At 49.2% G+C, this 15,701-nt stretch overlaps 1 protein-coding gene across 4 annotated transcripts in view; it reads left to right on the forward strand.

The window, feature by feature from the left end:
- Positions 1 to 297: 297 nt before the first annotated feature.
- TP53BP2 (tumor protein p53 binding protein 2) overlaps positions 298 to 15,701 on the forward strand; it is a 36,133-nt gene continuing 20,729 nt past the window's right edge. For 2 of the 4 annotated variants that reach the window (XM_069955542.1, XM_069955544.1), the window contains exons 1-2: positions 529 to 670; positions 5,813 to 5,937. In XM_069955542.1, the coding sequence (XP_069811643.1) occupies positions 5,911 to 5,937 (27 nt within the window). In that variant the 5' untranslated portion in view covers positions 529 to 670; positions 5,813 to 5,910. Of the gene's footprint in view, positions 453 to 528; positions 671 to 5,812; positions 5,938 to 8,190; positions 8,271 to 15,701 lie in introns of those variants that run through there. The other 2 variants (XM_069955543.1, XM_069955545.1) reach the window with 2 other exon arrangements.

Here is a 15,701-nt window from a genome sequence, read left to right on the forward strand (position 1 = left end):
GAGATTATGGTAAGGATTTTTGGGCCCATATTTACACCCCTTTTCAGAATCTCCCTGATGGCTCCTCTCATAGGGTCACAAGCTTGGTTAGCGGCTATGTTCAGACATGGCATTACTGATAGTGTATATAAGAAAGTTATTTTTTTTTATTGTACAATTCATAAATTTTGACTCCAAATAAAAAAAAAAATCACCAAGAATTCCGCATGGAGACAACATGGCCGCTAGAGGCCGCTGTAGGTGGAGGGGAGCGTTAGGCAGCCTCTGCTGTTACCATGACAACTCATGTTGTGCAGCAAGTAGGGGCGGCGGCCATTTTAACTTCTCTCAACTACTTCACGAAGTCCCCCGTACTCCTTAGCAATACATCTATCATCCATCGTCTCTATCGCCGCATGTCGCCGACGGCAGGGCTCTAGGAGCATTCTGATAAGCGAATCAAACGACGCAAGGTAACTAGGGGTGACGTTGGCGGGGGCGTGGCGATGTGTGACGTCACACCTAGAGGGGCGGGGCGCACGGGCGGGGCAGTATCGGCCTCTCTGGCAGCGGTCAGGCACCTCCCTCCTCCGCAGGACAAAGCTGGGGATCCCGGAGAGACGCGGGGTTGTAGTGAGGAGAGGCCGGCGGGGCAGCATCGGGGAGAGGCCTGAGGAGGCGGCGGATACAGGTGAGGCCCGGGGGGTCCTCTATGTGAGGCGGGGGGCGCCCTGTACTGTGGGGGTCCCTGCTCCTCTGTCAGCGCGGGGGGAGGGGCTCCTGTTCTACATCGTACAGTTAAGGGGGTTTACACTGATGTCACCTAAGAGCTGCCCCCCCCCCTCAGGACTCCCCCCCCCCCCCCCCCCCCACACCCCACACACACACCTCAGGACTCTCCCTCCCCCCCCCCCACACACACACCTCAGGACTCCCCACCTGTTGCATGATGGGAGTTGTAGTTGTGCAGCAGCTGGAGAGCCGCTCTTGTTCATTGAAAAGTTCAGAAACTTTCCCTTATACTTTACCTTCTATCTCTGCTGCCAGGGAGCTCAGCATACTTGTCACAGCTGCAGCTTTGTTACAGTTGTATCCAGTCTGCGGATTCCAGACTCCTATGTTGAGGCCTGGCTGCCCCCTAATACAGTGTGGCTGGGCACCCCAGTATGGTTACCCCCTGCATAGGGACCAGTGGTGCAATATGGAGGTATAGCAGTCCCTATGTTCTGTATTATGGTTCTATAGGGATCAGTGTGGTGCAGTATGGGGTATAGCAGTCCCTATGTTCTGTATTATAAGTACATAGGGATCAGTGTGGTGCAGTATGGAGGTATAGCAGTCCCTATGTTCTGTATTATAAGTACATAGGGATCAGTGTGGTGCAGTATGGAGGTATAGCAGTCCCTATGTTCTGTATTATAAGTTCATAGGGATCAGTGTGGTGCAGTATGGAGGTATAGCAGTCCCTATGTTCTGTATTATGGTTACATAGGGATCAGTGTGGTGCAGTATGGAGGTATAGCAGTCCCTATGTTCTGTATTCTGGATACATAGGGATCAGTGTGGTGCAGTATGGAGGTATAGCAGTCCCTATGTTCTGTATTATAAGTACATAGGGATCAGTGTGGTGCAGTATGGAGGTATAGCAGTCCCTATGTTCTGTATTATAAGTACATAGGGATCAGTGTGGTGCAGTATGGAGGTATAGCAGTCCCTATGTTCTGTATTATGGTTACATAGGGATCAGTGTGGTGCAGTATGGAGGTATAGCAGTCCCTATGTTCTGTATTCTGGATACATAGGGATCAGTGTGGTGCAGTATGGAGGTATAGCAGTCCCTATGTTCTGTATTATGGTTCTATAGGGATCAGTGTGGTGCAGTATGGGGTATAGCAGTCCCTATGTTCTGTATTATGGTTCTATAGGGACCAGTGGTGCAGTATGGAGGTATAGCAGTCCCTATGTTCTGTATTATGGTTCTATAGGGATCAGTGTGGTGCAGTATGGGGTATAGCAGTCCCTATGTTCTGTATTATAAGTACATAGGGATCAGTGTGGTGCAGTATGGAGGTATAGCAGTCCCTATGTTCTGTATTCTGGATACATAGGGATCAGTGTGGTGCAGTATGGAGGTATAGCAGTCCCTATGTTCTGTATTATGGTTCTATAGGGACCAGTGGTGCAGTATGGAGGTATAGCAGTCCCTATGTTCTGTATTATGGTTACATAGGGATCAGTGTGGTGCAGTATGGGGTATAGCAGTCCCTATGGTCTGTATTATGGTTACATAGGGATCAGTGTGGTGCAGTATGGAGGTATAGCAGTCCCTATGTTCTGTATTATAAGTACATAGGGATCAGTGTGGTGCAGTATGGAGGTATAGCAGTCCCTATGTTCTGTATTCTGGATACATAGGGATCAGTGTGGTGCAGTATGGAGGTATAGCAGTCCCTATGTTCTGTATTATAAGTACATAGGGATCAGTGTGGTGCAGTATGGAGGTATAGCAGTCCCTATGTTCTGTATTCTGGATACATAGGGATCAGTGTGGTGCAGTATGGGGTATAGCAGTCCCTATGTTCTGTATTCTGGATACATAGGGATCAGTGTGGTGCAGTATGGGGTATAGCAGTCCCTATGTTCTGTATTATGGTTACATAGGGATCAGTGTGGTGCAGTATGGAGGTATAGCAGTCCCTATGTTCTGTATTATGGTTACATAGGGATCAGTGTGGTGCAGTATGGAGGTATAGCAGTCCCTATGTTCTGTATTATGGTTCTATAGGGATTAGTGTGGTGCAGTATGGGGTATAGCAGTCCCTATGGTCTGTATTATGGATACATAGGGATCAGTGTGGTACAGTATGGAGGTATAGCAGTCCCTATGTTCTGTATTCTGAATACTTAGGGATCAGTGTGGTGCTGTATGGGGTATAGCAGTCCCTATGGTCTTAGGGATAGGGATCAGTGTGGTGCAGTAGTCACCTCTGTAATAAACCTTGTACTGAATCTGATGCCAGGCTATACATATGTGTTTGGTGCCCCCGATGTGCTGTCGCCCGGTGCCCCCCATACGCTGGGGCCTGGGGTTTTTGATACTTAGCAGGAAATCTCCATTGTATTGCTTGTCTGGATACAATTCTGTGACAAGTACAGGTCCTCTATCCTTTGTTTCCATTCATTGACAACAAACAGAATGTAAAAAAGTTAAAGAATCAGAATGTGAAGAATGTTATGGTGCGTTTACACAGACAGATTTATCTGACAGATCTTTGAAGCCAAAACCAGGAACAGACTATAAACAGGGATCAGGTCATAAAGGAAAGACTGGGATCTATCCTCTTTTCAAATCCATTCCTGGCTTTGGCTTCCAAAATCTGTCAGATAAATCTTTCTGTGTAAACGCACCATTAGAGAGAAGTTTTTTGTTATACAGTGATGTGATCTGTGTGGGGGAGGGGCGGCGGGAACAGCTCCAGACTATCAAACTCTACAGGAAACCAGTGCAGACCCGCTACTGCTCACAGCTGAGGGTTTGTTACAGATGTGGTGACTCTGAACACCCCTGTGGACTGCGGGGGCTGCCTTGTGTCTAAAGGTTATGTATGGATAGCAAGGTACCAATGTCTGGGTTAACCCCTACAACTTCAACGATAAACTCGCTCAGCATGCTGTGATAGTATGATCAAGGCCTAACGTAGGCTGAAACCCATCAGGTATACTGGAGAGACTGCGATTTACCTGTAACGTTTTTATGGATTGATTTAATAAACTTCTGGATTTTTTATCGGACATTTCTATTTTCCTTTGTACTTATGTACTTGGGGATCAGTGTGGTGGTGTCTTGAGGTATAGCAGTCCCTATGTTCTGTATTATAGGTACGTAGGGAGCAGTGTGGTGCTGTATGGAGGTATAGTATTACTTATGTATGTTCTGTATTATAGATACGTAGGGATCAGTGTGGTGCTGTAGTGACCGCTGTCATAAACCATGTACTAAATCAGACACCAGGTTCTTCACGCCAGCGCCACAGGGTGTACGTCTCATCCCCATATCTTTCCCTGCATCCTGAGTGACATCCTCCCATCCCAATCACTGCTCCCCTGTAGCTGACGTCCTCCCCCATTCCCCTCCGCTGCTCCCCTGTAGCTAATGTGCTCCCCCATTCCCCTCCGCTGCTCCCCTGTAGCTGACGTCCTCCCCCATTCCCCTCCGCTGCTCCCCTGTAGCTGACGTCCTCCCCCATTCCCCTCCGCTGCTCCCCTGTAGCTGACGTCCTCCTTCATTCCCCTCGGCTGCTCCCCTGTAGCTGACGTCCTCCCCCATTCCCCTCGGCTCCCCCCCTGTAGCTGACGTCCTCCCCCATTCCCCTCCGCTGCTCCCCTGTAGCTGATGTCCTCCCCCATTCCCCTCCGCTGCTCCCCTGTAGCTGACGTGCTCCCCCATTCCCCTCCGCTGCTCCCCTGTAGCTGACGTCCTTCCCTTATTCCCCTCCGCTGCTCCCCTGTAGCTGATGTGCTCCCCCATTCCCCTCCGCTGTTCCCCTGTAGCTAATGTGCTCCCCCATTCCCCTCCGCTGTTCCCCTGTAGCTAATGTGCTCCCCCATTCCCCTCCGCTGCTCCCCTGTAGCTGACGTCCTCCCCCATTCCCCTCCGCTGTTCCCCTGTAGCTAATGTGCTCCCCCATTCCCCTCCGCTGTTCCCCTGTAGCTAATGTGCTCCCCCATTCCCATTCCCCCCCCCCCCCCCGCTGTTCCCCTGTGGCTGACGTCCCCATTGCTGCTCCCCTCTTGTAACTCTTTGGTGTTTACCTCGCTCTAGCCCCATGGGAGCCATGCCAGGTGCTGCTGCTGTAATATTGTACATGTGACAAGTGTGAACTGTTACTATATTAGTCACAGGCCCTCGTGCACATGGTTGTAATACACAGTGGTTTTATACACTGCTGTTTTTTTCCTCTCATGACTGTCCCCCCATCCACATATGTGCCACCTGCCTGGCTGCCCTCACATCATATGTGCCCCCACCATGTGTGCCACCTACTTGCCTGGCTGCCCCCCCCCCCATCATCATGTGTGCTGGCTGCCTGGCTGCCTGTCCCCCCATCATCATGTGTGCCACCTGCCTGCCTGTCTGTCCCCCCCCCAACCATCATGTGTGCCACCTACTTGTCTGTCCCCCCCCCCCATCATGTGTGCCACCTACTTGTCTGTCCCCCCCCCCCCAATCATGTGTGCCACCTACCTGCCTGACTGCCCCCCCATCATGTGTTCTACCTGCCTGGCTGTCCCCACATCATCATGTGTGCCACCTGCCGCCCACGCTCCTATGACACATGTGAATGGCGTCTCTCGCTAATGTCGTTTTGACCCTGGTTGGTCAGACACCCCGCTGACTGTTTTTCACCTTTTTGTCGCTGCAATTAGACACAAGCCCTCGTGCACATGGTTGTAATACACAGTGGTTTTATACGCTGCTTTTTTTCCCCTCTCATGATTTATGCTAAAATAAAATTGTGACTAGATCCGTAGCATAGTATTGCTTCTAGGGAGAATACAGTTAAATGGCGGCACACAGACCATAATAGAGACCAGTCATCCCCAACCCAGCAGCAGTTACAAAACTACAACCCTGAAAAACTCCCAGGATGCTCTAACAATGTGTGCCACCCTGGCAGCTGCACAACTTCCTGACAACCTGCCACCCTGGCAGCGGCACAACTTCCCGACAACCTGCCACTCTGCATCTGCTAAAGAACTACAACTCTCATCATGGCCTGAGAGTGGAGCTCCTCACTGTGCACTGACTCTTGCATCTTCTCTTCCTCCTCAGGTCCTGGCTTCATCTCCAAACCCTTCTCTGCACCTTGAATGATCGACGTCCTCCTGTCACCACTTCTCTGTAGTGGACGTTGCCTGTGGCTTTTATAAATGCGGTACGGAGCCAAGATGATGCCGGTGAGTACATGGAAGCTGCTTGTGTGGGTACACTGATACATTGTATGGTGCAACTACTTTGCGGTTATCTGTATTGATTATGTGGCCTATTGCTGCCGGTTGCCCTGTGACCAGCTGTCAGTGTGTCAGGGAGGCTGTGGGCAGCCAGATGTATGTAGCGTTACACTGTGCCATATGATGCATTGTTTCAGTGCTGTCAGGTGTCTTTCCATAGTCTGCACAGTCACCTGGTGCATTGTGTTGTATCTGGTTACAAGATTGTAATGGAAATGAGTAGGGGGAGTGATGGGCACACTGTCGGGCTTCTCTCCGTTGTCTGAGGTGTGTAACCATTATGTGCCGTGTTGCTTTGGTGACCACCAGCGATGTAGTTTGGTTGTCACTAGAGGGGTCTCCCCATCATCCACTTGCCAGCTAGGAATGAAGTCATAAGGGTCTAGTCTTTTCTCTCTGGTTCTTACCTACTAATGTGCAGGTCCACTACCGGATGGTGGTTGTAGCTAGGGCTGGGCGATATGAACGATATGCAAAAATATCGTCATCAATTCGGATGACGATATAGATTTTCGGCATATCGTCATATCGCGATACATGCCCACGGAGCGGTAGTGAATAAGCTTCTCACTTACCGCTCCATGGTACCGCGCTGCAGGGCCTTCCGTTCACGCATCGTCAGCGCGCTAGCTGACGATGCGTGTGACGTCAGGTCTCTCCCAGTGCATGCTGGGAAGAAGACGCGGCCCGTCTCGCCTCGCGGACTCCGTCAGCCAGCCCTGCAGGAAAGGTAAGTAGCAGAGGGGTCGGGGGTGCAGATGGCTATGGCATGGGGCTGATGATGGCCCTGGCTGGGGGGACATGATAAGGCAATGGCATGGGGCTTGGCTGGCACATAGGGAAGCCCAGGGGGGGCTGATAACTGGCAAGGGGGGGGCTGATAACTGGCAAGGGGGGGGCTGATAACTGGCAAGGGGGGGGGCTGATAACTGGCACAGGGGAGGACTGATAACTGGCACAGGGGAAGGCTGATGACTGGCAAGGGGGGGTGATAACTGGCACAAGGGGGGGCTGATGGCACAGGGGAGGGCTGATGACTGGCACAGGGTGGGCTGATGGCACAGGAGAAGGCTGATAACTGGCACAAGGAGGGGCTGATGGCACAGGGAAAGGCTGATGACTGGCACAAGGGGGGCTGATAACTGGCACTTTATTTTAAACAATTTTGTGTTTTACTAACACTTAATCTTTACATTGTTTGGAAAAAGATCTGTTATACAATACAATCTTAAAAAAATTCTTAGTGTTGTAATTTGTATACACACACAAAAAAATTGATATATCGTGATATATTGTTATATCGTGCATGCATCAAATTATATCGTGATATAAATTTTAGGCCATATCGCCCAGCCCTAGTTGTAGCCTTACATACTTTGTGCTGCTGTAGATTTCCCTACCCAGCATGCTTTGCCGGAAGCTCTCTGGTGTGATTTATGACTCTGCCAGCAGCAGACGCGATCGGGCATACGTCATATACTGCGGGCCGAAACATGTTGGTCATGGACCATAGAGTGTTCGTGTTTTAAACAGTAAAGGACAATATGTATTGAAACGCCCGCTCTGGTGCTGGACACTTGCTTTCTTCACTTACATGACTCCCCCTCCCCCCCCCCCCCCAATCATCATGTGTGCCACCTACCTGTCTGACTCCTCCCCCCCTATCATCATGTGTGCCACCTACCTGACAGTCCCCCCCCCCCATCATCGCGTGCCACCACCTACCTGACTGCCCCCCCATCATCATGTGTGCGACCTACCTGTCTGACTGTCGTCACCCCCCCCCCCAATAATCATGTGTGCCACCTACCTGTCTGGCTGCCCCCCACATCATCATGTGTGCCACCTGCCCGCCTGTCCCTCATGCTCCTATGACACATGTGAATGGTGTCTCTCGCTCATGTATTGTTGACCCTGGTTGGTCAGACACCCCGCTGACTGTTTTTCACCTTTTTGTCGCTGCACTTTGTAAAGAAACTTCCTAGAAGCCGGTTGATTCATCCAGTAACATCTCCCCACAAAGCTCCATTGTGCGCTCTGCAGAATGAGGCTTTTACTGCTCCGCTGTTCTTTGTCAGCGCCTGGTTAGCTCTGCAGTGCGGTTGTTTTAGTTCGCTGCACCTTCAGCCTCTCGCCAAGAACGTTTTTGAAAAATGCTCCGAGAGTAAAGTTCACTCCGGCGGCCGTGGCGGAGACTACAGTGTGCAGAGCTGGCTCATCCTGTACGCTATACGCTGCGGGGGGAGAGGTGGCGGCACTGTCAGGAGCATGTATATAATGTAAGTGATGCTTTATTATTGTCTAATGCTGCCGCCTTCAGCTGTTACAAGACTACAACTCCCAGCATGCTCTGACAGCCTGCTAACGGATCAGCAGCTCTGTCCTTTATGTGGGATGTGTCTGTATCATCTACTCTCTTGATGTAAATTGCTGCATTTTCTCCTTTTAATCGTCTGTTTGTCAATCTGAACGTTATAATCTACTCTATATAATGAGCTGAGGCCGCCATTGTATCCTTTGCATTGTGTAATGTGGCCATTGTATCCTGATCTCTACACAACAACACAATAGGGACGGAGCTCCACCTGAGACTCCCACCGGATCAGCATAATAGGATAAGTAAGGTGTGTACATGAGCAGAATAGTGAGCTCTGGAGTATAGTGAGCTCTGGAGTATAATACAGGATGTAACTCAGGATCAGTAATGTATGTACACAGTGACCCCAGCAGCAGAATAGTGAGTGCAGCTCTGGAGTATAATACAGGCTGTAATTTAGGATCAGTAATGTATGTACACAGTGCCTGCTCCCTATAGGTAGAGTATATATGATAACTACACTTCTGCTCGGTTGCCTCTTGTATTGGTGTTGTTTCGGCCTTGTTGGTGCGCGTCACTCTTCTTGTTCTGTAATCTTTGTAACTTTCATGTTCTTTTGAGAAGTTCCACTAGAAAAACTTGTCACTTGTTCCCCATTGATGAGAAGAATAGCCCTGTGCTCTTTGTTGTGCACTGAGGTGTAATCTGCGGTAATGCTGTGTACACAACACAATCACCTGAGAGCCTTTTATCTGTGGGGTGGGGGGCAGCAGGCGATGGGTGGGCCGCTTGTGTTTGGGATTCCTGTGTACACAACATGTAATGGGACGGTGGCTACCTATGTCCTGTGCTGTCCCCCGGGGCTGATACTATGACCACCTCCACATCCACTTTCTTATCCTGGTCAGATAGGAGCAGGATGGGTTGGTGTATACCAGACTGTAAACCCTGATACAGCACAGAGGCCACAGAGGGGTGGAAGGGGGGATGGGGACCGCTATGGAGAAGCCTGGTGGGCACAATGTACAGGTTAGGGTGGTGTGACTGGAGGGGATCATTGTCTGGAGTTGTCTCTGTAAAATAAGTTTAATGTATCATAAAAAGTTGTAAAACTTCCTCATAAAGTTTTTGACGTTGACTTTTCCTCATGATTTCTTTGTACTGTCAGTGACTGAGAACACACAAGCTTATATCCAAAGGCTGAGAACATGTACAGACGTGACAGGGCTGTATACAGGGGTGACCGCCATGCTGCACGGAGATGTAGGAGATGTCTGTGCAGTGTACAGAGGTTACAGGGCTGTATGCAGGGGTGACGGCCATGCTGCACATAGATGTAGTAGACGTCTGGGACGTGGAGCTGGGCAGTGTACAGATGTGACGGGGCTGTATACAGGGGTGACCACCATGCTGCACAGAGATGTAGGAGACGTCTGGGCAGTGTACAGAGGTGACGGGGCTGTATACAGGGGTGACCACCATGCTGCACAGAGATGTAGGAGACGTCTGGGACGTGGAGCTTGGCAGAGTACAGATGTGACGGGGCTGTATACAGGGGTGACCACTATGCTGCACGGAGATGTAGGAGACGTCTGGGCAGTGTACAGAGGTAATGGGGCTGTATACAGGGGTGACCGCCATGCTGCATAGAGATGTATACAGGGGTGACCGCTGTGCTCCACGGAGATGTAGGAGACGTCTGGGCAGTGTACAGAGATGACGGGGCTGTATACAGGGGTGACCGCCATGCTCCACGGAGATGTAGGAGACGTCTGGGCAGTGTACAGAGGTGACGGGGCTGTATACAGGGGTGACCGCCATGCTCCACGGAGATGTAGGAGACGTCTAGGCAGTGTACGGAGGTGACGGGGCTGTATACAGGGGTGACCGCCATGCTCCACGGAGATGTAGGAGACGTCTGGGCAGTGTACGGAGGTGACGGGGCTGTATACAGGGGTGACCGCCATGCTCCACGGAGATGTAGGAGACGTCTGGGCAGTGTACAGAGGTGACGGGGCTGTATACAGGGGTGACCGCCATGCTCCACGGAGATGTAGGAGACGTCTGGGCAGTGTACGGAGGTGACGGGGCTGTATACAGGGGTGACCGCCGTGCTGCACGGAGATGTAGGAGATGTCTGGGCAGTGGAGCTGTGGGAGTATCTGCCTCTCTCCTCCATGGTTTATGGCTTTTCCTTATGTGACCTCTTCTCTCTCTCTCTCTCTCCGGTTTCCTTTGTATGTTGCGGCCTTTGACCTGTCACCATTGATGGTGTAGGAGGTTGATTCATTGGGGCTGTTGTGGGGGTTTAAGAAAAGTATTCTATAGGTTACAATACTCTGCTTTATAATGTGGAGGGTGCATTAGTCATGGGGCGACACACAGGAAGGAGAAAAGAACCTGCTAAAAACTACAACTCCCATCATGCCCTAACAACCCGTTGCATATTGTTGCCCTGTGGCCATCCAGGCATGATGGGAACTGTAGTTCCGAAGATTCCCCATTCTAGCTGTAAGCAAATGGAAGCCTGTTTAAAGGGGTTAGCCTGCGTTGAAAAAACATGGCCACTTTCTTCCAGAGAAAGCACCGCTCTTGTCTCCAGTTTGGGTGCAGGTTTTGCAACTCAGTTTCATTGAAGTGAATGGAGCATAATTGGATACCAATACAATAAGTAATGGGACACTACAACTTCACGTTTGCCAAAAACTTGTTTCTCTTTATATGTAATTTAATATATAACGTAGCATACGTGTCGACGTCACCGTTCCCCTGAGGGTGAGAGCCTCGAAGGACAGAGACTTGCTAGCACCTAACCATGGTGTGAAGACCATCTTGCGTCTGTCCGATACACTGTGGTGACTTTTTTTTTTTTTTTCTTGTCTATTTGTATGTTGAAGATTTTTGTTGCCTGTATGGTGGAAATTGCAGAAATTATATATAAAGAGAAACAAGTTTTCGGCAAACGTGAAGTTGTAGTGTCCCATTACTTATTGTATTGGACTTAATATCAAGTTAGCGGCTTGGTCTGGGACTTGGTCACACAGTGTACATAGCACCAGCGGTATTTTTCTATATGCATAATTGGATACCACCCCTGAACTGGAGACGAGTCGTGTCATTTGTCGCGGAAAGTGGCCATTTTCTTACGCTGGCTAACCCCTTTAAGGGCGGCCTTCACACGTACCGTATCGCTGTGTATTTAACGCTGCATATTTATTGCTGTGTTTTTATCGCTGCATGTTTGGTGCGATTTTTACATGCGAGTTTTGATTTTCACATGAAAATCATGTAAAAATCAAAACTCGCATGTAAAAATCGAACCAAACGCGAAGCGATAAAAACGCAGTGTTAAATACAAAGCGATACGGTACGTGTGAAGTTTCCCTTAAGCCTAATGCTTTTCGCAGCTGAGGGTTTGCTGCAGTTGTGTTAGTGGAGCCCAGTGAACACTGCAGTTACTTTCCCTTGTCGTTGCCAGCTCCATTGTTTGCGTCCATAGTGTTTACACAGGAACACAATAGGTTTTTCCTTCAGTACAATTGAAAGGAAACCCTGCCACGTCTTTTGGAGCAGAATAAACACATTACACTGGTTTAGAACCTTTCCTCCTGCGTGTCTCTTAGCTGAGCCGGCGCTGCTGCTGCCGCCCCTATGGGCCAGGTGTGCAGGTCTAACGTGATCCCCACATATACTTGGTGTCACACAGCACTCTGCAGCCGCTGTAACCAGAGACCCCGTCAGCTTTGTGTTCACCAGGAGCTGAGAAATTGTAGTCCAGCAGTGGTAGATTGTCAGCTCCTGGGCACGGTCTCGCCTTACCCCCATCTGCATTGTTGTGTTACAGTGATGTCTCTTCTGGTGTTCACCATACTGCACTCCATATTGTTTTAGTGTGATGTTACTTGCAGGATCTTGCAGTGAGTAGACTCGTACATACAGTCATCTTATAGTACAATGAAGTTGCAGCTGCATCCCCCTCCTCTCTTCCGCTCCCAGTTTCTTTGCATGCTGATAGAGGAGGATGATGGAGTGCCCACCTGCCCACCATACCCCTGTGCCCGGGACGTTTCCTGACATAATCCTGCCCCGGTGATGGAGATGGCGAGTACACTGATTAGAGAGTGAATTAATCTGATCCCATGATGCAAAGTGCGGTTCTCTCCTCTCTCAACTATTCCTGGAATGTGTGACACGTAGATAAGAGCGTAGAGCGCTGTGTACACTGTGAGCGGCCGCTCATCCACCCAGAACTGAATGTACCGGAACTGCAGAATACCTGCATACACATTCTGCTCACATTCAGCTGCTTTACCTTTGTATCCCTCCGGCAAAGTATCATGTCCGGACTGCAGAAAAAGGTTTTAAAGAGTAGTTGACCCTCTTAAGTGGATGCTTCCCCCAACAGGCAACCGTATGTTGGGGTACCCAGGAGCTAGCCCCCTCTGTTCTCCGCTCTGTGGGGCCACTCTATGTGAAATATGTAGCAGATTATCTACATGTGTATAAATCTACATTAAAGGGGTACTCCAGATAAATCAAAGGGTTTCAGATAGTTATACAGATTTGTAAATTACATTTGGTTTTTTTTTTACACTCAAACTTCAAGTCTTCCAGTCCTTATCAGCTGCTGTATGCCCTGCAGGAAGTGGTGTATTCTTTCCAGGATGCCACAGTGCACTCTGCTGCCACCTCTGTCCATGTCAGGAACTGTCCAGAGCAGGACCAATTCCCCATAGAAAACCTCTCCTGCTCTGGACAGCTCCTAACATGGACAGAGGTGGCAGCAGAGAGCACTGTGTCAGATTGGAAAGAATACACCACTTCCTGCAGGACATACAGCAGCTGATAAGTACTGAAAGACTTGAGGTTTATAAACAGAAAACTTTCTGACAACAGTTGATCTGAAAACAATCTTTTCTATGGAGTATCCCTTTAATTGTGATCAGGGCAAGGAGAGGGATTCTGGGGCGGCCAAATTATCTCCATGTTGTCCCCAGTTCCGTCACTTAGTCCCTGGGTTTGTAGGGTAAAGGAAGTTCCTAACTTGGCGGTGGTGAGTGCTGGCCGTCTGCAGGGGTTCAGGGGTCATACATCTTATGGTCACTTTTATTTAAAGGGCCAGTATCTGAGAGTATATATTTCATCATATACAGCTGGTAACACAACTCCTCAGATGGCTTTAAGCCTTATCATCCGTTGTACAGGGCAGTGATCCCAATGGAGCCGTCTGTGCCCAGGAAACAGGAAGAACCAGTTATGGGGAGGAGGTGCCCGCAGTGTGACTCACTGCCTGCTGGTTACATCACTGCCCGCAGGAGGATATGATGTGCTGGATGTGAGTCACCGGGGGCAGCATGTCACTGTATATGTACAGTATTCACACAACGTGCTCCTTATCTGGGCACAACATGTCTGTGCTATATATACACACCAGATTAAAGTGTTACTCTCACTTCCAAACATTTCACATGGCCAAAGTTTTTTTTTTTTCTTTTTTAATAATCCGATCCCCCACATAGGTGTGTGTGTGTGTGTATATATAATATATATATATATATATATATATATATATATATATAATAAAATATATTCCTAGGGTGCTATACTTTCTGCTCACATAAGATGACCTCCATTGTAAAGCCCGTATTCCACGGGTCGTTGGAGAAGCAAACGAGCGCTGTCAGCGCTCGTTTGCTCCTCGTTCGCCGCTCGCTGCCGCCGCTATTCAACGCGGCTGCAGCGTGCGGGAGGGGGCGGCGGGGAGCTGCGGGGGGCTGCCCGGGGGATCGCTAGATCGTCCGGGCAGCCCATAGGATATAGCAGCATCTGCTGCCGACGCTCCTATTCAACGGAGCGACGGCAGCAGATCGCTGCTATATCAGTCGCTTGTTTTTCAACATGTTGAAAAACAAGCGACTGCAACGATCAGCCGACATGAACGATGTCGGCTGATCGTTGCACTCTATTCCACGGAACGATTATCGTCCGTAGCGGTCGATATCGTCCGAAAACGAACGATAATCGTTCCGTGGAATAGGGCCTTAAGTCTATGGAGCCTGTTTACGCAACTAGAAGGATAAAGCTTGAAGTGAATCTCTGTGATGCGCTTCTCCCAGTATATCTAGCGATTGGTGGGGCTCTGAACACCTAGACCCAAACTGATCAAAACTTTTGACATGTGAAAAGTTTTATAAAGTGACAGGGACTTTTTAAAGTCAACCAAACAGCTGATGATGTAATATGTATTGGGGGGGTCTACTGACTCCCCCCTTAAGGTGGATTTCAGATATCTGATGCTTTTGTTTTTAGGGAGATAGTGTTATTACAGGTGCCAGTAAAGGTTCCCCCCCATTCAGAACACGTGATGATCCGCCAAGCTGACTGTGGATAAGAGAGTGGCTGTTTACTGAATCAGCCAAAGGCTGTCCTTGGGGGCCGGGTGTTGGGAACATTGTTGCCTAACCATTGTGCCTTGGTCTATAGATGCAGGGTAGGGGCAGCAAACTGATTCTACTACCCAGGTGAAGGGAAACCTGCCTACAGCTCTGCGGCTGCCCATCTACTAATATAATGGCCGCACACAGTATCTGCTATTACATCCAGATAGTCAAGGACATTTCTACAGGGCTGAGTCCTATCCGGCCTTGCTTCTGTTTCCTGGATGTGACTGCCGCGTCCTGGACCTTCTAGTCTGACCTCCTAGGTATTGTAGCCAACAGAACAATTGTAATGGAATTCAGTCATCGGTGGCGGCACACTTTGGGAGAAATCCTCATACATCCCTCCTCCTCCTATATAAGCCATAAGGAAATCCCCCAGCATCCCGCAGTTTAGGAGTAGGGAGAGCCATACATGATCACTCCTTCACACGTGGCACTGATCCAAAGATTGCAGATCCCTCAAAACCCCATCAGCTGGTGTGAGAAGAGGCACTTCTTCTCTTTACAGCGCCACCTATAGGTGGAGAATAAGCCCACAGGGGTCCGAGAAGTCTCATGGATGTTATGCTCACTGAGGCTTTTGATATGAATTCTGCATCTGCTAATCTGTTATTATTGTAATTATTATTTTATATATATTTTTTTTTCCCCCTTGAAGTCAATGAGACTTTGAAAATCCAGGATAAAAATGTGTTGGGTTGAGTGAATAAATAAATAAATAAAATACATGTCTAAAATTTTAGTAGTTGAAAAACTGTGTAGCATTTGCCCTCTGCAGGCCACAGTCAGGGGGTGGAGCTAGGTTGAAGGGGCGGAACTCTTTGCTAATACAAAGAGGATGGATGGGAATACATTATGGTTTACTAGTTCGTATATAACTTTTTTCTGAAATCCTGCTTGACCATTGCGTCTGTGCGTCACGCCTACTGTACATCCGGCTGTCATCCTGCTGA

This window comes from Dendropsophus ebraccatus, chromosome 15 (genome assembly GCF_027789765.1).
Source record: "Dendropsophus ebraccatus isolate aDenEbr1 chromosome 15, aDenEbr1.pat, whole genome shotgun sequence".
In the NCBI taxonomy this organism is placed as follows: Eukaryota; Metazoa; Chordata; class Amphibia; order Anura; family Hylidae; genus Dendropsophus; species Dendropsophus ebraccatus.